Source organism: Labeo rohita, chromosome 18, assembly GCF_022985175.1.
Source record: "Labeo rohita strain BAU-BD-2019 chromosome 18, IGBB_LRoh.1.0, whole genome shotgun sequence".
NCBI classification, from domain to species: Eukaryota; Metazoa; Chordata; class Actinopteri; order Cypriniformes; family Cyprinidae; genus Labeo; species Labeo rohita.
The window spans coordinates 34,548,904-34,574,998 of NC_066886.1; the positions used below are offsets into that span (position 1 = coordinate 34,548,904).

The 26,095-nt window shown below is 38.3% G+C and overlaps 1 protein-coding gene across 1 annotated transcript in view; it reads left to right on the forward strand.

The window, feature by feature from the left end:
* Positions 1–26,095, forward strand: part of spon1a (spondin 1a) — a 119,902-nt gene that overhangs the window by 82,399 nt on the left and 11,408 nt on the right. The window contains exons 7-11 of the mRNA XM_051134817.1: positions 14,080–14,144; positions 18,482–18,683; positions 20,206–20,346; positions 20,768–20,843; positions 22,393–22,575. Of these exons, the coding sequence (XP_050990774.1) occupies positions 14,080–14,144; positions 18,482–18,683; positions 20,206–20,346; positions 20,768–20,843; positions 22,393–22,575 (667 nt within the window). The remainder of the gene's footprint in view (positions 1–14,079; positions 14,145–18,481; positions 18,684–20,205; positions 20,347–20,767; positions 20,844–22,392; positions 22,576–26,095) is intronic.

The window sequence follows — 26,095 nt, forward strand, 5'->3', positions numbered from 1 at the left end:
TTTTGCTTTCTCAAAAAAATCATTGTGCATGATTTATAAGCCTGTTTCCTCATGGGGACCTAAAAATGTCCCCACAAGGTCAAAATTTACTGGTATTACTATCCTTGTGGGGACATTTGGTCCCCATAACGTGAAAAATACCAAGTACACACACACACACATGCACACACACGCACACACACACACACACTTTAAAAGTTCACAAAAAGCAGGGTTTTTCCACCAGACTTCATGTGGATTTGTGTTATTTTATTTATTATTATATCTTTGCACCACCTGCTGGTGACCTTTGCAGACGTTCATGATGATTTTGTTTCAACTTTAACATTTGGTTTTAGCTTTAAAAAGGGTTTGTAGGGAATGAAAGCTAATTCAGCTTTTATTTATTTATTTACTTACTTATTTACTTTTATGAGACAACTGTCATATATAGTTGCTGTAAAAAGATAGATGTCAAAAAAATCAGTTACAAAGATTTCAACAAGCACATTAGAAGATAATCATTAGAAGAACACACAGAGGATCACATCGCTAGTCAGATAAACCTAAAAGAAAACCATTAACTGAACAGAACCAGGGGTATAATTACACATGAGATAACAATGGAACTAATACACACACGACAACACTAAGGAAAGTAAATGGGACACAAAGAACACTGAACCAAATGGATAAACTAGAAACAGAATGAAACTTAAAACACACTGAAACTAAACATAATCCTGATGGTAAAATGCACATATTCATGTATCAGATTTTTAAATAAATAAATAAATAATAATCAATATATTATATATTGCTTCAGAACTTAGATACAAACTTTTTTTCTTCTTGCAGTGTCTGATGGTGCAAATGGAAGCATAAACAGAAGAAAAAAAAACAAAAAAAAACACACACACACACACACACACACACACACACACACACACATCAGCGCCGGAGGCTGTCAGAGCTACCCCACATCTTGAGTAACAATGGAGTCACATTGTGTTAACATGAACTGAATTAGCATATTCTCAGTGTCATGTTCAGAGAACAGCACGCCGGAAACCAGAGGCGCTGTGACGGTTCTGTCATGACATTCATATTAAAACTGTGATATATTGCAAGAACTCTGTGCTTCTAGCTCTCGCTGATATAAACAGGATGGTGTGCGTTTCTTTTCACCGATGTTGCAAATCATACCAGAACATCCTATTACTTTTGCAACTCTGCAAAATTACAGTGTTTTATGGGCAGCTTGTATGGTTTAGATGGCAGTAGAATGTGAATTAGCTTCGCTCGTCCTATTTTGCACTAGAATGTGTGCGTTCCGCGTCCAGTTTTCAGTGGTTATAAACCACTGAATTTGACAGTAAAATCAAATCCGGTATGAATTATAGTAGTCGCTGGCTATAACAGTAGTCTATAGGTGACTCCAGATGTTCTGGAAAGACTGAAGTTGGCTCCAAGTTGTCAGTAATCATTTTCACGTTGCTGCAGATGTGCAGTATATGCATGACCTGTGAGAACAGAATTGTGCAGGAGTGTTAAAGTTCCATAAATGTGAATGAAAACCATCTAGTTTTTATTAGTTTTTCAGTGTACAATAGGTATGTTTACATGCACTTTCGTCAATATGAATTAATCCATTGTACCTTCAGATTATGAAAATGTAGTTTCCTTTCGATGGAACTTTGCTATCGGAGTGTGATTTGCTTGGAAGCTTAGTAGCAGCCAATACACAGTTTGAGGATCTGCCATTTCAACAGATTTTCACCCATTTTAATAGGATTGAAATTTTGATTGAGGTGTTTACATGAAGGTTTTTTTTTTATTTGAATGAGCCATCAATCTGATTACAAAGGGATTATTGGGTTGCATGTAAATGAAGCTATAAAAAAAAAAAAAAATATATATATATATATATATATATATATATATATATATAAAGTGTTAATGCATGCTTTGTCAAAAAAGCCTCCATGATCTATCTGAGTATATATACTCATCAGGCTCATCATGGCTTCAGATAGATCATGGAGGCTTTTTTGACAAAGCATGCATTAACACTTTTTTCATTCAAACTGTAGGAAGCAGCGAGAACAGTGCTTCTCAAACTCGTCCTGGAGACCTACTGCACATTTCTACATGTCTACTGAGATCTCTTTATCTGATCATATTTGAAGGCAACATAAATGTACAGTATCCTTCACTGCCTATGACATCTCATTATTCTGTATATTCGATTCCATGACAGCTGAGCCAAAAAATAAAATAAATAAAATGCAGTATGATCTGAGACAGTCAGTTGGTGTGTAAATGTATGTTTTTAAATGACAGGTTCAACTTTTGAAAATGCTAACTTTAGCCTGATAGCACAGAAAACGAACGACCCACCCTCCCTGCACATCACAGTCCAAATCCACGCCCCCTGAACACAACACAGACTAAACGACCAGAGCCAACATTACAATACATTGTAACACCGAGATGAAATGAAACAGCCCAGATAGGAAAACCGTGTTTTGCTAATAATGCACGAGTGATGAGAAGATGACGGATTTTCCCCAAGTTTAATAAAACGCCTCACACGTCGTCACATTCGTCCACATACATGGGGATCGAGCGAGAAAAAATGTACACAAGCATGCATCCAACTCACGTCACAAACAGAAAGGAGATAAAATAAAGAGAGACAGATGTCGGTAGAGCGAGTCATCTCTTCACCTTTCCAGAGCGCACAGACACCCGTTCTGCACATGCGCAGTTGTCAGTCTGACACTCTCGCTGCGTTACAACATCACGTCATTAACCGTGAGAACACTTTATATTACAGTTAGTAAAAGTATTACAATACCAGGACGGAAGATCAGGTTGTTGATGTTTGGCCGTTGTTCTCACACAGCTCATGTGAACGCGCTGATGACGTATGCTGTCTGCGTGAACAGGGTGCACAGAGGTATGCAAATACATATTTGACAGGCAGGTAGGAAAGTCAATCAAAACACTCGAACATTTCTTGGTCCTGCGTATTCCACAGAATATATAAACATAGAAATACAATTAGATCACTTAACTTAATGATTGCTATCGGGATGTGAAGAGACTTTCAACCAGCAACACAAAAAATGTTTCTAAAGACAATCACCTATTGCACCTTTAATATAGTTTAATAGTATAGTTATAGATACATTTTCAATTGGTCAGTGTGGCAGGAAGTATTTATGCGTGCAATCAATCAGTCAGTCAACAATTGATCGATTGCGACTTCACTATTTTTTAGACGCATTATTGTACATTGTATAAGATTCTAAAGGTCAAATGTTGCATTATCTACATTATCTGTGAGTGATTGTTTAACAACTAAAAATACACTTAAAAACAATTCCAATTCAAAGTTCTTCCTCTGACAGTAACGGCTGTCTGAGATGCTTTTCTGTTTTCTTAACCGTCTTGCCAATAAGCGTTTAGTTGTCTGTCAGAATGCACTTAGCTCTCTGAGTTAAATGGTCTGTCCTCCCCAGAGAGGAGGTGTGTGGATGCTGCCTTTATTGTTGTTGATAAGTGCCTTCAAAGTCCCACGTCTGGGGCCTAAATGTCACCGTTCATAGTTTGTCCATTACACGAGTAGTGGACAGAAACGAGACTTGTCCTCCTACTACACTGTCACTCATAACCTGCTATTAATATTCCAGTCTGTACCTATATCTGTTTGTTTGCCTAGTCTACCTACTCCATCCTCTTTACAACAGTTTTACAACACGCTTGTATAAACACATTATTTCCATTAAAACACACCAGTCAAACGAACAAACACAATTTTAGGTTTGTTTAGATTAGTACAAATTTAGCTGGCTTGCTATCAAACACGTTAAAAAAGCAAATCTGATTAATGCATTCCATATTTATGCATAAACATTTTAGATGCATTGTCCTGCAGTTCCATCTTATTATAAATGTTCACCTAACTCTCTCCTACTTATCACTTCAATGTGTTGTTGTCCCCGATATTCGAAAAACAACTGCACTGTTGTTCATGTGATATTTATCAACACAACCTTTTGCAATATTGGCTTTTATGAAGCAACAAAAATACTGGAGTGAATTGCTTAAAAAAATCTGTTGGGCTTGATGCATGTTCCACATTTAGCGATAGACACTAAATTCAGTAAACAGCTACAATTTCAGTAGTACTAGTACTAGTAGTAGTAGCAGCAGCAGCAGTAGTAGTAGTAGTTGCTGTTGCCCTTTTCACCTCTCAAAAAAAAATTAGAAGTTATCTTTCCATACCCTGCCCTTTCTTATTCTCCTTTTTATCTTATCTGTAACATTGATTGTCTTTATGCCACTTTATTGATTTTTCAATACCGTATTGCATGGGCCTGATATGGCACTTTTCCAAGTGCCTCCTGCCAAGGGATGGGAGAATTTAATGCTCTTGTCTTGTGGCTTGTAAATGATTTAAGATGTTTTCAGTAATGCTGGCCAATAAACCTGGATGATCACACAGCTGACGTCAAGAAAGGTTCACCCTTTACCCTTCTTACAACAAATAGCAAGAAAGATGATTCTTATAGAGTTCTGTGTCCAGCACTGTAATGGTATTGACGTTAACAAATGCTCATGCAAAATTCTATTCTTTTAATGAATCCTAAAAAAAAAAACCTGCATCTGCTGGAATTTAAGTCTTAATTTATGGTGCTATTAAGTGAGTAAATGCATATGAGCAATCATTGTGAACCTTCCCGTAAGGAGCTTCCAATTAGAGACCAGGTTTAGTTTGTGCTACTCATCAAAGGTGTCATTAAGGATTAAAATGAGCTGACTGTTAAAGCTGTTTCCTAAGAGATACATGTTCACCACCTCATACAATTAAAATGATACATAGTGTATTCATTCACACTTGAGAACAGGGCCGTGGTGAATACATCAAATGCATACAGCACAGGGCTGCTAATGCAGTATGAGTCAGGGACTGTTCTTAAAGCAATAGTTTGCCCAAAAATGGAAATTCTGTCACCATTCTGTGGCATTTTGTATGTCTCCCTCATCTGACACACCTGACCAACTCATCAGCTCATTAGTATTGACAACAAGAACTGAATTGGGTGTGTCTGATAAAGGAGGAAATTATCATTTTTACAAATATTGGACCTGTTTTGGCATGAAAAACTTTGCAAACCTTATAAATTAACCTCGAGAAATATTCTATAAAAATCTGAAACCGCATTGCGTTACCCTTTTAAAAATAGAGTGAGGGCAATAACTATGATGATAACTATAATTATGAAGTTTAAGTAGTCCCTTTAATTAATTATATTCGTCCACAACGTCCACACTACAGCTATAAGAGTAACGACAGAGGAACAGTTTCATTGAAACTACTTACACAACAGTGACTGAGCCTATCAGAACCCATCAGCTTTAAAGAGCTTGAGCTTTTAAAGAGGCAGACACCTAATGCTGACAACTTATGACAGCCACAGCCGAATAGTTTCCCCCTTTAGATTCAATATGAAACAGTTACTAAAGCAAAACAGTGATCATAATCATGCTGAGGTGTGTAATATATTGTTGAATGGCACCGGTTTTATCTCTTCTACTCGTCAGTGCTGTTTGTCTAACTGTTTGTCCTCCTAATCTCATCCATATCACTATAAAATATAACATTCTGCATAGAATTCAAATGGGTCTGATCTGTTTTGTGGTCTGTGCTGACTCAGTTTGGGTGAAACTAGACTTCTCTGCCCCAATGGCAAGCATGTGTACACTGTCTCAATCTTTCCTTGTCCCTTATGTAGTGCACTGCATGCCACTTACCAGACAAGAAATACTAAGTTTGTGAACAAGTGACTGATTTCAGCCAAAGCTTCAGTATCTATTTATAGTGTAGGAGGCGGGACGCAGCAGTTTCTAGAGAGCATTTGATTGGATGGAAAGTTTGATGAGAAGAAACAGGAGATAAAGGCTGAATGGAGGTCATGGAGGGGAGGTAATTAAAAAAAAAAAAAAAAGAACTGAAACGTAGCCAATGTTATCATCCAATTCACTGGATGCTAATTATACTTAGCACTATATTTTCCTAACATAGGTTTGCTCAACGCTGCGTGAGTACCTATTCAAACTTGATTGTATTTCAGTGACTCGGTTCAAGTGGAGTTTATCTTCTCTTAGATGCGGTTTCATCCGAGTATTTATGTTCTCACTTCTTATGATTTGGAGAATTTCGCAGTGAGTCTGTTCAGGCTTTGGCTTTCATTTTGTGGAAGACACACTCAATGGCTTGCCGAACTGCTCACACTGCAATAGTTTTAAAATGAAGTGTTTTGCTTGAGACTCGCCTTCTGTTCGAGAAAAGGAGGAAGGCCGATCATCCCTTGTCATTCTGCTTCTCTGCTGATCCAGAAGTGGAGTTTGAGACAGCAGATTTTTCTCTTTTGCTCTCCCCAGCACACTTGCATGGTATTTCTTTGTGGAGTTGTGTTCAAGTCTAGAAGCTTGCAAAGTAAACTGTTTTGGCTCGGATATGTTTCTCTTTACTACCACTTTGGAATTGGATGAGTTTGACGGTGGGCAGCCCCCCTCTCACATGACACATTATATTGCTTGCTTTGATTGAGACAGCCTACTACCCACTTCTCTCTTTAATTCTCCATTGCCTCTGGGGATTCAGGGCTCCAGACCGCAACTAAAATGGTCAAAAATATAAATTTGTGAGTGAAGCTTTTGCTAAGGTCGCCGGTGGCAACTGCATAAATTTACGTTATGATTTTAAAACGTGCATGTAATGCCCTTTTTCCTGACTGCTTTGCACTCATATCGTTTATGTTGATGTAATAAAGACGATGTGCATCAAAGTTTTAGAGGAAAAAGAGTGTTTTATACGGTCCTCACATTCAGATTTTTACTAACCTGTTTAGTCTACATGATGAGAAACAATGCAAGGCTCTAAAGCTAAAATGATAACATATACAATTGTATGTTACTAATGAAGAAAAACAGAAATGTTTTTGACTGAAATGTTAAATTGTTAAAGGGGTCATCGGATGCACATTTTCCACAAGTTGATATGATTCTTTAGGGTCTTGATGAAAAGTCTATAATATACTTTGGTTAAAAATTCTCAATGGTAGTGTAAAACAACACCCTTTTTACCTTGTCAAAATCAGCTCTGCAAAAATCATCCCGTTCTGATGGATTATTCCTTTAAATGCAAATGAGCTCTGCTCGCCCCGCCCCTCTCTTCTCTCTGCTGCTCTGAGAGATTGTTTACTTTAGCTGCATTTAGTGCGTTTAGCCGCCAAACTTGCTAACTAGCACATTATTGGGAAAGGTGATTGCAGAGATTCATAAAACCCCTTATACTCACTTCTGCTGTAAGTGAAGCTGGATCACGAATGATTCGTGTGAACATAATGCATTTATGTAGATTGGGAGGCGCATTCCCTTCACAAACAAACGTAATCCACTGCATCTTCAGCGGCTCAGATGTCGGGAGTAAATGACGACCACTATGTTCATTATTACAACCAGCAACACAACACCTCAATCGCTCAATCAGAGATATTCTTGTCTAACTTACATCCCTGCTCCGACATCAAAACAAAGAGGGCGGACTGTTACAGCTGATCTGAGGTAAGACGCTCATGTCAATCAACTATGGTGGGAGTGGCCTCTGTCATGTGACGCCACAATGACAGGCATCTGAGAACGGCTCGATTTGAAAAAGGGGATATTATTTTTACAGATTAAATAAAAACCACTGCATGGATCAACATGTAAAAGTGAGGTTTGCATCTGATGACCCCTTTAAAACATAACACGTTTATTCTTGTGTTTCTCTTTTTTTTTTTTTGTCTGGAGCCCTGGGATTGACACCACACTGCGTGGTTGATGGTCTGCTTGTATGTTTTCTCACCAGTAGATCTGGGTGATTCCTCAGCTTCACTTAAGGTGTAAGAGGTGTTGCATCTTCTCAGGCATTATCTAAACGTCCATCTTTGAAGGTAGTTTTTTACGGAGGCAGGTAAGGCCTCTCTACATACTTTAGTAGAAATCTGAAGAGTAATAAATGGTATGTTCTTTTAAGTCTCTGGTGATGTGCCTTAGTGCCGTCATCACAGCTGCAGGATGTTCCAGTAGTGTGAGCCACTGATGCATCATCTTGTTCCCATGTCATGAAATCATGTCAACTAAAGGAAAATCATAACACTGCAGACATTCTGTGTTTCCAGTTTTGAGGCCTGTCTTCGTATTATTATGACTGTGTGGGTTTAATGCAGTAATGGACTGTTTAGGTAAGGTCTATTCCCAATGCAGCATAAAAAAGCAAGGTCTAAGCTGGAAAAAAAATATATATATATATATAAGAAAAAAAATGCTGGAGATGGCGGAGCTACACAGAACCCTGACTTGAACACTATCTGTGACTGTGAGTTGGGTCTCATCACCAAAAATGAGTGGCTATCCCCAGTAATGCTCTTGAGGCTGAATGAAAGTGAATCCCTGCAGCAAAGTTTCAGTTTCTGAAAGAAAGCAGTCTCAAAAGAGTGGAGGCAAAGAGAGAACTGATGATTCACGATTTAATGGATTCATGCTCATGATCCTGTAAGGAGCAATGGGTCTCAATCATGAAACATGAGCAGAATTAATTCATCCTTGTAAACCGATCTGCCAACAATTCATTGTGGAAATGCACACAAGAATGATTGTGCCAATGTTGTACTCGCAGATTCGGCTTGTGTTTTGCAATTGAAGCCCTGATTGTGTAACACAAGTTACAAGCGTTATGAAGATGCCATAGTTTTTCTATGGATTTGTGCGTCTCAGCTGCTTTTTCTCTTTATGTAATTCCAAAATGACAAAGCGATGGCGATATCAGAGCACTGTGTGCCATTCCATCTGTTGTAATGGACTCCTTCTTTGTGCAAAAATCCCTGGGTTATTAACCTATTTACAAAAGAAATGTTTCTGAAATCCAAAATGAATATCTCCTACTGGCACAGTAAGGAAATCGAGATACATAACTGTCTTAAGAAAATTTGTTTGAATACTTTTTGAAGCATCTTCCTAGCACTACATATGTATATGTATTTTCTGTTATTTTTCCCCAAATTGCCTGTACTCTTCATATACCATCGCTTAAGAGCCCAGTCGCTTCATGTGATATCTCAGGATATTCATAAGCATTACCATTTTGATCTGGAAATGTAATACCATCTCCATTTTCCGTACCTCCACACTCCACATTATCTGCAATCTTGCTGGAATCCCTTTGTGGTTGTGTCCACCGAGAGCCGCTAAAAGAGGATTTCTAATCCATTTTTTTTTTTCATCCAGCATGAGTGAACATAATGATGAGACTCTCTTTCTCTGCCGTGCAGAGATGAATCATGTGTTCCCTAAATTAAATCAAATGGATTTTTAAATGAGTCGGGCCGGGACTGCAGACGCTCTCGAAAGAGGTTAGCGGTTCAAAGTGCATTGTAGTGTTCAGTTGCGGTGAAAGGAAGATGTTTTTCTGCCTGGTGTCCTGGCAGGAAAAAAGGAAAGAGAATTAAAAAGAAGAACCTCTGGCCACAGCAAGCAGTGGCATTTCTGAGCCAGATTACACTCGAAGGGCCAGATTTATGCCAGCACAAATCCCCTTTTGGACATTAAAAAGTTACCGTCAGGATTTACTGAATACATGCAGTGAAAAATTAGCATTATTTTATCATAATTATTTTCCCTTTCAGACACAACATTTATGGGGAGAGAATATTTAAATGAATCACAACTATTTTACTTTAGTTTTGCACTTGTCAGTTTATTGATATTTGTGCCATTATTTAAAAAAGCATGCCTTAAACCAGATGCTAATTCACACTGCTCTTGGTAGATTGCGTTGGTCATTATGGAAATGCTCTGGCCGTGTCTGTATTCTTTATTTTGTGCATTGTCTGTAAATCACCTGCAGAGCTTTTGGTGCTTTTATAGGATTGTGCTCTCACGCTAATTTTTCCTGTTTAGTAAATCTGGCCCTAAACCTCAGCTGATGGCTTTCTTTATTTTTTTCTTTATGCTAAATGATTGCTTACAATGCCGCTTAATGTCTGTGGAATACTGCGTCTCATTCACCAAGGTTGTGTATGCACAGATTCGTGTGTGAAATCTGTGAAATCCATTTAGAATATTCCAGATTCACTAACATTAGATTGAGGTTAAGAACATATTCATATGCATACACACGTGTTGTGATTTGGGTGGAACTTTTTTTTTTTTTTTGAGAAGTCTGAATGTGCGTTTAAATCTGAATCATTTACACACATATTAGTGAATGAGATTCAGTGTGTTTATATACACTGGCCAGTTTCTGTGTAGCAGTAGTAGTTTGTAGACAGGACCAATGCCAGATTGAGTATTATTTAGTATGTTTTAGTATGTTGAGAGTGTATGAATGAAAGAAACTGCAGTAACATAGATTTTGTGTGTATGTGAGTTAACCAACTTAGCAGAAAGACTTTGCTGCTTGACTGATGACAACTGATCTTTTCATGTCATCTAAAACCCATCTACAAAGTGCCCTCATCACCACTAAATGATGCACATTTGTTGATAGGTTTGTTTATTAGAACATAAATATAAAGAAAAAACAGGCTAATACAAGACAGCCCCTTCTGACAATACAATTACGAAGAGTCACTTCAACTTAAATAATGAGAGTAACCTCTAATAGACCTTGAATATTACATGTTGAAATCAAGCAATGCAGAAGAGGCAAAGCTTCATGCTAATGTGGTTGATTTTATGCAACAGACAGCTGTGATTACAGTTGCCAAAAACCTTTAGGAGCTGCTAAGGACCTTTCAGAGTATTCAGTTGACATGGTTTTATGGAGGAATGATGAATTAGAGCCTCGTTTTCCCGTTTCTTCTTTTTTCGTTGGAGCAAGTGATTAGCGTGGATATGTCCAGTGCCTGTTGTGTGGTGCTCGCCCGCTGACAGATGGCTTTTCATAAAAACACGCAAGAGCTCAGTGTCATACAGCTCACAGAGGCAGACGAGCACTGGGCCTTTGGGTAGAGGAGGCACTTATCATTCTAACCGAAAGAAAGTCAAAGTTTGGGGTCGTTTAAGTTTTTTGGGAAAAAAAAAAAATCAGTAAGAATTCATTAAATTAAAAAAAAAAGTGACAGTAAATATGTAATTTGTTAGGTTTTATAAAGATTTCTATTTAAAATAAATGCTATTTTAATAAATTATATTAATGTTTCACAATATTCTTGTTGTTGTTGTTGTTGTTGTTGTTGTTGTTGTTGTTGTTGTTGTTGTTACTTCATTTGTGATCAGGTGCAGCCTTGGTGAGCATAAAAGACATCTTAAAAAAGTTATATATATATATATACACACTGTAAAAACAATTCTGTAAAATTTACACTAAAAAATGGCAGCTGTGTATAAAAATACAGTATCAGCATATCACAAACAGCTTTTAAATATTAACATATAGAAAGTGCACAGTGTCATTCACAAACACTGATCACCATCGTGGTAACACACATGATTCTGAAATAATGCAATAAACATTCATTTAACAACATTAGATGTCACATACAACCCTAATGTACTAAACTAAGAAAAAACTAAGAAGAAAAAGTTATTTAAACAAAAAAATATATAAAAAAAACATAACATGTAAAAAATGTAAAAAAAAAAAAAAAAATGTCCTTTTGGCTTTGTGTTGCATAATTAATAACCTGTTTTCTCTTTGCCTTAAAAGCAAATAAAGTTTGTAAAGAGACTAATTAAAAATGCATTGCATTGTGGTTTTGTTTCTCATTAAATTGACATTGTGCATAATGTACCATGTGGCGTACCATCCCATGGATTTACCTAATGCTACTGGTGTTCTGCTCCATTAGATCTGTTTAAATATGAATAAAAGGAAGCCACCGAATACCGTTTCATTCTGTGTATTATCTCAGGGTATTTAACAAGAAAAGCGTGCACCTTATCTGTCACATACAGTATGTGCCACCAACTCATTTAGTCATAAATTCCTTTTATAATGGATCTTTGTAGAGTGAAATGGGTGTTCAGTGAGTCATTTTGATGTTTTTCTCTTTCTGTTTGGTTTTGTCATTATATACACAATTTTCCATTAGTTCACCCATAGTTCAATAGTTTAACTCACATCCTGTACACAGATTTGTAACAATCAGTCAAAAGATACTAAAGTAACATTGGCATTGTTGATATCGAAGCCTTGAGTTTCAGTATGTTCAAATTGTGTCCTGTTGTGTGATAGTGAGTAATAGGTTCAGTCTGTTTCTCATACAGATCTATTGTTTGGTTTCAGGAGAGATGAAATATTTCACACAAACTTTTATGCTGCTAGCAGCCCCTGGTGCTGCATGGATAAGAATAACTTGCATATTTACATATTCTTGTAATCATCATATTTTGTGTTCCAAGAAGAAGCAATTAAATCATATGGGTTTGAAATGATATGAAGGTATGTAAATGATGACAGATGATCAAACTCTTTCACCTCATTAGTGCAGAACATCATCATGTCAGTCTCACAGTTTAAAGGATGTGAGTTTGATCGCTCCTCTAGTCAGAGATGTGAGAGTGTTGTCGGTCAGTCTCACAGTGAGAATATTGTGACGGAAAAATGAGATTACGTTCTTTCGACAAAAAGATTGCAAGGGCTCAGGTTTTTTGATAACTCCCCTTCCCACAGCGAATAAATAAAGTTTACTCAACCTTAACTGGATATGTTTCCCGTACAGTGACATAACTGGCTGCTTATCCAAGTATGCTTAAGTAGTATGATGCATCATAGAGAAAGTAACTCAGCTCAGGCTGCCAACTTGGTGCCTCACTGCCTGACCGGACAATGACTTTACAGGCAGCATCTGAACACAAAAACACAAAACTGTGAAACTTACAGACTGGTGTGATGGAGTAGGGTTGGAACTGAAGTGTATTTAATGGATGATGGATATAGATTTATACTGCATCTTGAGCATGATCTATTAAAACCAATATGTCATACTAGCAAGAAACTGTGCTTCTAACCACAGATTGAGAGATGAAGTGTATGATGCTGTTTGTGAATGTTACTCGCAAACATATTATACAAAATTTGGGTGTATAACACATCCCACATAAACAACAGTTTATGTGAACTCGACTTTCTAGATGTAAAAAAAAAAAAAAAAGTAAAGTAGTTATAAACCCTTAACCAAAGCTCAGCAAGAAATTAGCCTCGAACTGACCTGTAATAACAACAAAAACAGTTCTGTGACATTTAACTTGTAAAGAACCAAGAAAAAACTCGAACTTTAAGACTAATCTAGTGCTGCTCCTTCAGGAAAAGCAATAGTGTTCTGCTTTTGTATTGGTGTGTAAGAGAGCTGGAGCAATACTGCATGGCACGCTCAAAGTGTGAAACAAAGGTGTCATGTCACTGCGTTATAAAGAACGATGCCCTTTAACCCCAGCAGTAAACTTGATTCCCTTGATAGTCTTTAGTGATGCCCTTCCCATGAACTCCTGATACGCTCCGAGAGGACAGAGCTGCACACACACACACACACACACACACACACACACACACACTCACACTGCTGGCCTGTGTGCCGCCAGCCATTGATGAAATATTTATACCGCTTTTATGAGACTCTGATGCGATCACTCCATCAGCAGGAAGAAAGGGAAGCTTCATTCATCACTTCCTGTCAAGACAAATGGAAGGATGGCTTGAGAGAAAGAGAGAAAACACTGCAAAAAGTCTTTATTTTTTTTTCTTTTAAAAAACAATAGAAAGATATAAAAAATTGTTTTCAGAGAATATATCTTGTTTAGAGCATCAAATTTTGTTTTGTTCAAGATTTGGTTAAAATTTTGTTTGCTAATGGTGTAAGAAAAATGAACTCAAGTGATGATCTGCTCTCTGAAAAATTATTGTTTATCTTGCATTTTCTCAAAATGATGTATCTAAGACAAAATGATATTAAAGATTTTACCAAGGCTAAGTGGAGTCCGTGGTACTGTAGTAAATGATATAAATAACTGTATGTAATTAATCTTCTGTGTTTAATCCCACAGGGTGACGAGGTCTTGACCGTCATAAAGATGAAGGCCCAGTGGCCAGCCTGGCAGCCCCTAAATGTGTAAGTAACTGTCGTATCATTAGTGTGTGTGAGCAGGTTTTACATCATTTCCTCTGTAGAACAGTATCTTATCAAAAAAACATTTTTCCCCCTATAGGGAGTACTTTACTAAGTCGGGTACTGCCTGTTTCTCCCCAGACAGCAGCAACACCTATGTTATGTGCTTAGAGTGCTCTACTTTCTCCTTATTTAACCGTTAAGTGATCTAAATTGATCAATGCTCTGAGAATCACTCAAGCACAGAGAATTTTAAATTTATAAGGCTGCATCCACCTCGTCGGTATATTTGGGTGCATTAGGGCTTGAGAGTAGACAGGAAATTGCTTTTGAATTGACTCACAGTGTCATGAAATGCTCAGTATGAGGCGAGAAGTGCTTGAGACCAGAGCTATAAATGTCTTTCCTCACACTCATAATAAAACAGATGCTATCATTTGACTTTATAACAGCATTTTATGTCCAAAAACCCTAAATGGGATGCATGTTCTTTCTTTATTTCTCCTCCGATCGTCTCTGCAGGTCTGCTCCTCGCTAGCTGTATATTTAGAACAGCAGCTAATGCGTACTCTGCTGCTGGAACTTTCCAGAAACCTTGAAAAGCTTGAGTTGAGTTGATTAGCAGTGCGCTGACAGGCAGACAGTAAAATAATGGGTTGTCAATGCAAGCGCAGTCTCTAATTAGCTGCATGATTTGTTTTAAAGCGTGTGTTTGTGCGGGTCTGTGTGTTGTGTCTCTTTTAAAGGGTGGAGTTGGATGATTTCATTTTCCTTCAAGGGGTGAATAAAGATATGGCTTTATAACAGACTTTGCTTTCTTAAGTAGTAATGACACAAATGTATGCTGACTGTTGCAGTGCTGACTGTCATACAGCATATGTGTGTGCTTGTGACTGCCAGTTAAAATGATGTATGTCAGTCATGCAGCGCTATTTTAACATTTGTTATTTCAAAGCCATGTGTGTGCACATCAAGAATGGTCTTATTAACTATGTGATTCATGGAACAGAGAGTGTTTTTATGTCTACAGATAAATAAAGAAATAAACATATATGCACTACCATTCAAAGGTTTATGGTGATTACGATTTTTTCTTTTTTTAAGTTTCAAAGAAATTATTCAGCAAGGCCCCATTAAATTGATTTGAAGTGAGCAGTACCCCAACATTTTAATGATAGTGACTTTTCTCACCTGCTTTACTTGTCTGCCACAATAAATTTCAATGAATTTATTAACATATCATGTAAACAGTTTTGTTAAAAAAAGATACTTTTTGATACAGTTTGATTGAAAGATACTTCCACAGATATATAAATACGTTCATTACATCTGAGACTGTTAAATGAGAGCTGATGACTAATCCATCCCCAGACTACACAATAAATTCCCAGTGACTCCACACACACACACACACACACACGCGTTTGTTTTTGTGAATTGTGGGGACTTTCCATAGACTTCTATAGATTTTATACTGACCAAACGATATTGTCTATCCCCTAACCCAACCCTAACCCTAAACCTAGCCCTCACAGAAAACATGTTTGCATCGTTACACTTTCAGATAAACATCATTTACTATTTTTAATCATTTTTTAACACAATGTCAAAAATTTCAGGTTTTACTATCCTTGTGGGGATATTTGGTCCCCACAGTGTAGCAAAAACAAGTACACACACACACACACACACACCCTGTGACCATGTACAGCAAATGTTTGACGTGGTCCTGCCAGCTGTGAACACCTACCTGGTGCTCTACCCCACTGTGTGAGCTTGCTATGCATCTCTCTTTTAACAGAAAATCTCAGAAGGGTTAACTTTATCTCTGACAGCCATATTGAGCCAATAGAAAGGAACGATACATGTCTGAAATAGAGAGAAATAGGATTACAGAGAACTGCAGACAGAATTGTAACCAACATGATCACTGTAGCCTTTTGTCTGTATAGACAAAAGTGGTTTTAAAACATTTTTGGTTATTAAATTCGAGATCTTTGTCAAAATACAGTTCTAAATATAGTAATATCATTATTTTGTGTAAAAAAAGATAGACTCTATTTAGAATGAATGATGGATTAAAAAAAAATCTAAAGCAAGAAGATTCATTGCAAGCTTTTGGTTTAACTCTACAGGGGTCATCGCATACAAAATTCACTTTTACATGTTGTTTGAACATAAATGTGTGTTGGCAGTGTGTGTACACAACCACCCTATAATGATACAAATCCCCAGAGTGGTTTGTATTTAATCCCTATAAATAGTATCCCCTTTCTCCAATCAGGCAATTCTCAACTTTTTGTCTGTGTGATGTCACATAGACCAAGGCCCCTCCCACAGCTGTTGATTGACACAGCCGTCTTAGCTTAGACCCGCCCTGAGTGAGCTGTGAACTGTCCGCCATTGTATTGACTCCAGTGCAGGGGAAGACAAGAGTGTCTCCTAAGCGATTGAGGTGTTGTAATAATGAGCATAGTGGTCGTCATTTACTCCCGACATCTGAGCCGCTGAAGGTGCAGTGGAATACGTTTGTTTGTGAAGGGAATGCGCCTCCCGATCTACATATATCCGTCTATGTTCACACGAATCATTTGTGATCCAGTTTCACTTACAGCAGAAGTGAGTATACGTTTTTTTATGAACCTTTGAAAATCGCCTTTGATAATAATGTGCTAGTTAGCAAGTTCCGTGGCTAACTGCAGCTAAAGTAAACAGGGCGGCTTGGGTGGGGCGGGGTGAGCAGAGCTCATTAGCATTTAAAGTGACGTGCAACAAACAGGTTGCCGTGAACAGAGCTGATTTTGACAAGGTAAAAAGGGTGTTTTTTACACTAGAGTTGAGAAATTTTAACCAAAGCATTTTATAGACTTTTCATTAAGACCCTAAAGAATCATATCAACATGTGGAAAATGCACATCCGATGACCCTTTTAATATTATAATGGTGTGTGTTTGCTTTTTACTTTTGTTTTAATTTTGGTTTATCTAATCCTTGATTTTACATTTTTTTCCAGAGCACATCGCTCAGTTCATTGTGGAAGCAATTACAGTCTATCCATCCTGGAACTAATCCTTATTCACCCCTAAAGCCATTTCTACTTTGACCTGCTGTCTGCCTTGACTTACTCTCTGGTTTCATCCAGAACCCTTGTGCCTCACCTTCTGCTGGTTCTGTCCTGCATGAAAACCTCTTCATCAAGCTCAACCACAGCCTTTTGGTTCACCAAAACCACTGTGTTCTTGAGGTTTGTTGTTCTCTAATCCTTTGGCTCCACATTGGCTTGTCAATCCCCAGCAGGGTCCCTCTTTCCCTTGACTTCACTTGTTCTGTCAATCCTTCAGCTCCGGCCTATCCAGCTTTGCTTGGGTCTTCCTTTCCCCTGTGTCCACCCGCCTCAGTCTTCCAAGCCCCCAGCTCTGCCCTTGTTCTCTGATCATCCAGCTCGGCTTTGGCCTGTACTCTGCTTCTCTTTTCTTGTGGGTCTGCCGTGGTCCATCAGTCCTCTGACTGCGCCCAATCTTCTGTTCCTCTGGATCCTCCTTGTTCCTCACTGCACTGGAGTAGGGATCTGTTCTGCTTTCATGGCCTTGACCCTCCCCTCCCATCCAGTAACGCACTCCATGGGTGATATGATGTATAATAATTGGGGATATAATAATAATTATAAAAATAAAAAAGGAATTACTGCAGGGGTCACCAGACCCGGTCCTTGGAGTTTAGCTCAAACACACCTGAACTGCACCAGCTAATCAAGGTCTTACTAAGTATACTTGAAACGTCCAGGCAGGTGCTGAGGAAAGTTGGAGGCAAACTCTGCAGTACACTGGCCCTCCAGGAACAAGTTTGGTGACCCTTGTATTACTGCTTCCCTTACGTGTTAGTGTAATTTGAAGAAAACTTGCTCTGTGCTACAGCTACTGTTCTGTGCTGATTGTGCCAGTTCAGATTTTAGATGTGGAATTACCAGATAACAGGTATTATGATGAAAAAATATCAGTCAGAGTGGTGGCTACAAAAGGAATCTCACTTTCAGGTTTAAGAGGAGAACACAATGGCCACCCATTCCGTGCTCACACACCCCTCCACTATTTTTTTTTTTCTTTTTCGGTGGGAAACACATGCACACACACACTTTCTTTGTTATATTTTACACCTCTCTGCCAGCCTGCTGTCTTTTGGCCTGTTTTCCACCCATCTTCATGTTCTTACCCTTCTTGTGGTGGAAATATATATATGTATGTACAGTATGTACAAGGGGGGTTGGGGTATTTTTCTTGTTCCTACCTCTCATGTATGAGTGAGATCTGGCTATATAAATATGAATTCTCTTTTTCCTGCAGTCGAGCGGCTCCTTCAGCCGAGTTCTCAGTGGACCGCACACGTCACCTGATGTCCTTTCTGACCATGCTGGGTCCCAGTCCTGACTGGAACGTGGGTCTGTCATCAGAGGACCTGTGCACCAGAGAGTGTGGCTGGGTCCAGAAGGTGGTTCAGGACCTCATTCCGTGGGATGCGGGGACAGACAGCGGGGTCACTTATGAGGTGAGCGCTCATGCAGTGGGGTCCAAACGTCACTTCTGTTTAGCTTTTTGCTTATTTCATATAGAATTTGTCATTACAGATGACATACAGTTTGAGTGAGTATCTTAACTTGAACATGAACATGAATTTTAGATTTTTTTAGCATTTGGTATGTCCCAGTTTTTCTAACATGCAAGCTGGCACAAACCCTTACAGGTTTGAGCAAAAATCTGATAATTTATGTTATCCCACTTTGATTTGATAATATTAATATTAATACTACTACTACTACTACCAATAATAATAATAATAGGGAATTAATTTATTTTCATTTAAAGAATCTGTAGGAATTTCTTTAAAGTATTATATTTTATCTGAGTTTAGATGTGAAGTTTTTCCTCCTGAGATCTTTGGATAAAGTAGGGTTGTGACTATCACACACTTGCTAAAAGCAAACTCCACTAAATGAGTTCTCTCTGTGTTGATAACAGAACAAAAATAAAAAACAGATGGGAAAATAGGATTTAATTTTAAAAAAGCAATTTGCCAGTTGAAATGGTCCACTGGAGACCATAGAATTATGACCATAGCTTGATTCTGCCATCTACTGGTGTGTGAACAACAAAAACAACAAAATAATTAAACTGACATCATTCCAGTGGGTAATGATCAATGGTTGTTTGATAATTCATTAATTGTGTTTATTTGTTTGTTTTTCATTTACATATTGAGAGGTTCATATTTTTACTTACAGATTGATTTGGGTGGTTACAGGAATATTCTGGGCTAATATACATTAAGCTGTATTTACAGCATGTGTTTCTCATTTACCTGAGAAAATGTATGTGTGTATGTATGTATGTATATGTATTTAATTCATTCATTCATTCATTCATTTGTTTTTAACTATTCTCAGATGCTGTTGATAAAGCTCATGCTTCAGGTCCTAACACAACCCTGGATTTCTCGCCTTTATTGTTTCTTCCTTTGGGGAGAGGGTCTGGGTATATAATTTGTATTGCTCCCCTGGTCGTGCGTGTTATGTTCGACCTTGCTGCTGTTGACTGCGGAGCTAATCTCTCTGTTTTGAAGCCTGAAGGCTTGCTATGGTGATCTTTTTGTTGTGTGGGGCGGTTTTAAACTGTAAAAATATAAAATAACCAAGTAGCAATTGCCCTTTTGTAGTATTTATTATTTAACATCAGCTCAAATACAATGTAAGTCCATCAGAGTTCAGAACCATTCATCAAAAGTCTAGTTGTGAAAATGTTTGCAAAATGTCTGCATGCCCTCCTTTCACTTTATTGTATGGGGAAAAAACGAGCTTGAACATTCTGCCAAATTTACGTATTGTGTGCTCTGCGTTAAACAAAAGGGGCGCCATAGGAAAAAAAGTAAATGAATTTGCATTATTAGTTAACCATAACTTTACCTCCAGTTGTCGATACTGGGTTAATATGACTTTTTATTTGGTTATTAATTTTAAAAAAAATGACTTGAACATTTGACATTTTGATAAACTGCTTTATTTATTGTGCCATAGTCTCCCAACAAGCCTACAACACCTCAGGAGAAAATTCGTCCCCTCACAAGTTTAGACCATCCACAGAGTCCTTTCTACGACCCGGAGGGAGGCGCGATCACTCCTGTGGCCAGAGTTGTTGTGGAGAGAATTGCCCGCAAGGTGTGTTTCTTTGCCTGTCTTAGAAAAATTCAATTTCAAAAGAAAATGTTCCTAGCTGTTGCGCTTTTAGCTTTTATTATTGTGCAAAGCAGCTCTGCATTATTCATGTCATAAAAGTCTGTAAACTGAGAGCTAAAATAACTTGACAACAGCAGATTATACATATTTATGAACCCAGCGTGTCACAGCAGTGCTCTGGAAGTACTGCAAAGTCATGGATCCTCGATAGGAAGAGAGTTAGATTACTGTAAGAGAATTAGGAGGAACATTGAGCAAAGTATAAGCCATGATGTCTTTTTGCTGTTGTCAGTCAGATGGTGATAGTGAATCAAATCCCATCACTGTGAAGATGAAAATGACTGAATGAGGGACATCATTCAAAGTCTGTTTGAAAGTATGAGTTGTTTTCTGATGTCTGCAGGGCGAGCAGTGCAACATTGTGCCTGATAATGTGGACGACATTGTGGCTGACATTGCCCAGGAGGAAAAGGAAGAAGGTTTGCATCTCTTTATCTTTTCATCAAAGCCGACCTTGAGAAAGAGAGAGAGAGAGAGAATGAGACTTTTAACTGTTCAATATCCTAAACTCTTCCAGTCCAACCAAAAGGAAAACCGTTTTCTTGAGAGGTTTACGCTCGGCTTGCGAGCCTTATTCAAAACATGAGAATGTTAAGTATATTTCCATTAAAAGTACCAGCTTTGTCTCAGGTGTTCATCTAAAAATTGCAAACTGCATAATTTCACCCAAACGATAGCTGATTCATTTAGAGACTGTTCATTTTAATCTCTCACTAGTTTCCAACTGTTGTTCTTCAGGTTCTTCCAGAAGATGTTTGATGAAGAATCACATTTGTATGATAGAACAGTTTAGGTGAAAAGCAAACTTTAGTAGCTCATGAGATGCCATAAAAAAATCTTTCATTGAAATCTCAACTTGGTCCCTGTTGTTTCTTCCAAAACTCCTTCAGAGAAATAACAATAACCACAAGAATACTTGTTTCCTTTTCAGATTAGAGAGAAGTCAGATTGTGTCCGGCTCCTAGGCTTTCAGTCAGAATTCAACCTTTTTTTTTTTTTTTTTTTAATATATGTATACAGTACATTAAACATATAAATCCTGGTGCATCAGTAGGTGATGCTATAAAACCCCTGCCCTGCACATTTTGTATGTCTCCCTTATTAGACACACTCAATTCACAGTGTGCAGTTTCTACTAACGAGCTGATGAGTTCACACGAATGAATGCCAGTTTGTCAGCCCATGAAAACTTTTGCACAGAAAATTTTAGCTGGCCTATTAGAGGCCTAACATGCTGACACACAAAGATATTGCCTAAAAAACAATACCACTATTAGAGTGATAACCCAGCAAAGATAACCCATGTACAAAGAAACACCACATGTCAGAAATTTCCAGTATAACAGTTTTTGATAGCATTTGTGCACAACCCTCATTGTGTGGTGATGAGGCCAACAAGGCAAAATTACATGCAGCTGACAGTCACGAGTTAAGTTCAACCCCTAGGAATGCAGTCTGTTGCCTTATCCCCAAAACTGTCTTCTTAAGGTTTAATTGCAGATCTAACCTCTACTCTATAGGTAATCAAGAATGAGAAATCTGAGAAGCATTAGGGCTCAGAGAGGAGCATTAGTGCCTTAAGCCAGTGAATAAGCATGATTTTATACAGGCATCAGATAAGCGTCACACCTAAAGAGACATCTTTTTTATGGCAGTCAGCAACAGCATATGCTGAAGTGAAGCTTGTTATGTCTGCAGTTGTCTCAGATGATGTGGTCTTAAAAATCCAGAGGAGACACATGAGATCACTGTGGTCTCTTTTAAATTTAAGCAAAAGTTGCTTTTTGCTCTTCCAGTTAATCTCACTGATGTTTAATAGAAAGAACAACAACAAAAAAGATCCCAATAGAGATTTTCCTGTCTTATGGGCTCTCCGTTTATGAGATTTCATAATGCTTACAGACAAAAATGTTCTTTTACTACCAGAGTTTTCATCTTTGCACTTTTTTCTCATTTCTGTTTTGCCAGATGACACTCCAGAGACATGTATCTACTCCAACTGGTCTCCGTGGTCTGCGTGCAGCTCCTCGACGTGTGAGAAGGGGAAGAGGATGAGGCAGAGGATGCTGAAGGCACAGCTGGATCTCAGTGTGCCCTGTCCACATACTCAAGACTTTGAGCCCTGCATGGGGCCCGGCTGCAGTGATGAGGGTCAGAATCAAACACACACAAAATCAGGGTTTCAGTGTCCAGATGGAAATGAACATGGTAGTTATTATCATTCATACTGACAGTCAGTGATGGGAATAACGGCGTTATAAATAAACGGCGTTACTAACGGCGTTATTTTTTCAGTAACGAGTAATCAAACGAATTACTGTTTCCTACGTTACAGCGCCGTTACCATTACTGCCAGTAAAATACGGCGTTACTATCATTTATTATAATATTATTACAATTTTATTTTTCAGTTCATCTGAATGGATGCGCAGTGTACCTGTATTTGACGAGCTGTAAACTCTAGTGTGAAGGCACACGACTCGCCGTCACTTTGTCTCACACACCCAAAGAAAGATACAGAGCGACAGAGTCTTATACCACGCAGAATTGACGCGCTATGTGTAAACGATATTCTTTGTTGTATTTTCCTCTCAAAACAACGGAGCTCCTTTGGAATACTTCAGCTTTTAAGAACTGCTGGTTTCTCCGGTAGTAGGCAGAACTAATGTGCAAACAGCAATCTCATTGGCTGGCGCTCACCTATTATCGTCCCTGTTTTGATTACAGCAAATCAGTTAGAGCGAATGCAGACAACGTGATTAATATTCATGAACCCAGCAGCTCATTAAACCTTAGTGTGTTAATATTGTTATTAATAGTAGAATTTGTGGTAGTAACAAGACGTTCATAGAAACACTAAATTACAAACATTATCACCACCAGTCCTGAGTTCAGTCAACATGACAAACATGCATTCATACATGCTTATTCTAATTACTAAAGTTCTAATGGCTAAAGTTGAATGCTAATTCTAATTATAATATTATATCAGATATTTAATATTAGTCTGGTGAGTAAACTAAAAATGTAATTAATTTCATTAAAATTTCATTCATTTAACATATTTAATATTGGGGTCATCCAAGTTATTTAATATATTTAATTTTTTTTTTTTATTATTATTTTTTTTTTAAAGCAACACAATAGTTACTTTCCCTGGCAATTAGTTACTTTTATAATGATGTAACTCTGTTACTAACTCATTTACTATTTGTGAGAAGTAACTAGTAACTATAACTAATTACTTTTCAAAGTAACATTCCCAACACTGCCCACAACAACATTAAAATAGTGTAGATTAGTGTACAATGTTTTATATTTATTTTATAGTTATGTTAAATTAGATTTTTTTTTTTTTTAAGTAACGCAATAGTTACTTTGCCTGGTAATTAGTTACTTTTATAATGATGTAACTCAGTTACTAACTCAGTTACTATTTGTGAGAAGTAACTAGTAACTATAACTAATTACTTTTCAAAGTAACATTCCCAACACTGCCCACAACAACATTAAAATAGTGTAGATTAGTGTACAATGTTTTATATTTATTTTATAGTTATGTTAAATTAGATTTTTTTTTTTTTTTAAGTAACGCAATAGTTACTTTGCCTGGTAATTAGTTACTTTTATAATGATGTAACTCAGTTACTATTTGTGAGAAGTAACTAGTAACTATAACTAATTACTTTTTTAAAGGTACGTGCCAACACTGCTGACAGTGTATCTGTTTAAAACTGCAGTGAGATCCCTCGCTGTGTACTGTCTACATATTGTAGTCGCCTGCCTTCTAAGGGGCTGTCTGCATAGGAAGTGTTCTTGTCTTCAAAAACAGCAGGATAGGATGCAATGGGATAGACAAGATTACAGGGATCTATAGGTCTTGCAAACTTCTAAATAAGTTAACTTGATTTTGGTTTTAATTAAAATGTGTTCTTACATAAAAGTCCTATTTTCATGTTGGTCTGTGTACATCAAAAAGGTGTTTATGCTCAATTTATTTTCTTATTTTTTTCTAAATGTTGTCCCTCATTTTGAAACAAATTGTATTTTATTTTATTTTATTTCATTTTATTTCATTTTATGTAACCCTCATTCCCTGAAGGAGGCGCAGTTCAAGGTAGTAGCGTGGGGGACATAATGTTTCAGTTCCTTCCTTCAGGGAAATAGGGTTACATATCTAACTGAGATGTTCAGTCAGTCACATTTGACGTTACATCAACACTGATGTTCGGGGTCCCTATGGAAAGCGCCAAAACCCCAACTGTAAATTGAAGGTGCACAAGCAAGCGTGTCAGATGCATTTAATCTGTAATCTACCCAATGCCTTCTAAACCAGATTAACCCTCTGGGGTCAAAGGCTTAGACTAGGGAAGCCAAAAGATTTGGCCTGACATTTTCAAAATTCTGCTTTCAGCAACTGTTGGGACTGCAGAGGCACATCCAAACTGAATGTGAATAATTTTTGCCTTGTCTGATAAATGACAAAGACTAGCATAGAGTACCAAGTCCAGCAATGGGAGTGAATTGATGGCATACAGCTCAAATACCAGACGGTGCCACAAGACTTCTCTGCCAAGTCTGAGGCCTCAGGCCACTGGAGGAATAGCCTCGGTTCTTCAATGGCAAACTTACTGGAGAAGCAAGGGCACATATTGTCACCAGAGGAATGGTGTCGCAAGCAATACATCGAACCAGTTCTCCGGCAAATTACCAGATTGTACACAATACGTGGGAGGGCTCCAAGATTATAGAATATCACGAAGGTGTGAGAAGGCTCTACATCTGTCTGCAAGAAAGGCGCCATGCACCAGCGGAGGAGGCAACCCTCCAAGTAGAATGGGCACTCACTCCTAGGGGACACAGCTCACCTTGCGCCTGATACACCAAGGTGATTGTGTCCGCTAGCCAGTAGGCCAACTTCTGTTTAAAGACAGCCATCCCCATCTGCTGCCCTTCAAAGCAGACAAACAGCTGTTTGGAGCATCTTAGACTCTGGGTGCGTTACATATAAATGCGCAAATGGGACAAAGCAGCTGGTCCCGAAAGGGATTGGTCGGAACTTTGGGCACAAAACCAGGCTGGGGTCTCAAGATAATGTGAGAATCAGCTGGACCAAACTCAAGGCACGATTCAGTGACCTCTCTGCTGGAGGAACCCCAGTCAGTGAACAGACTCCACTTCAAGGCACAGTCCTGCCTAGTAGAGGGGACTGTAGTTTCAGTAATTGTATTTATCACAGGCACAACTATGAACATAATTGCATCCTCTTTCTGCGGGAAGCTTGACATCCCTGCTAATGAATTTCCTCTTTAGATTCTGGATGGGTCGGAGGTCGGAGCCTCAGTGGGGCACCCTCGGTGATGGGCAAACGAAGACTGGGTCCTCGGCTGGTTGAAGATTGGAATGTCCCGCCAGGGCAAGATGTCCTTTGTGGCCTCCGTCTGTTTCTGAACTGCTGAAAACTGCTGGGCAAAATCCTCGACAGTGTCGCTGAAGAGGCTGGCCTGGGAGACTGGGGCGTTGAGAAAGCAAACTTTGTAGGCGTCATGCATCTCAGCCAAGTTCAGCCAGAGATGGCGCTTTTGGACTACCATGGCAGACATCACCTGCCTGAGGGGCAAGTCAGTCACTATGTGCAGCTCCCCGGGTCTGAACTACCCTCGTGCAGGTT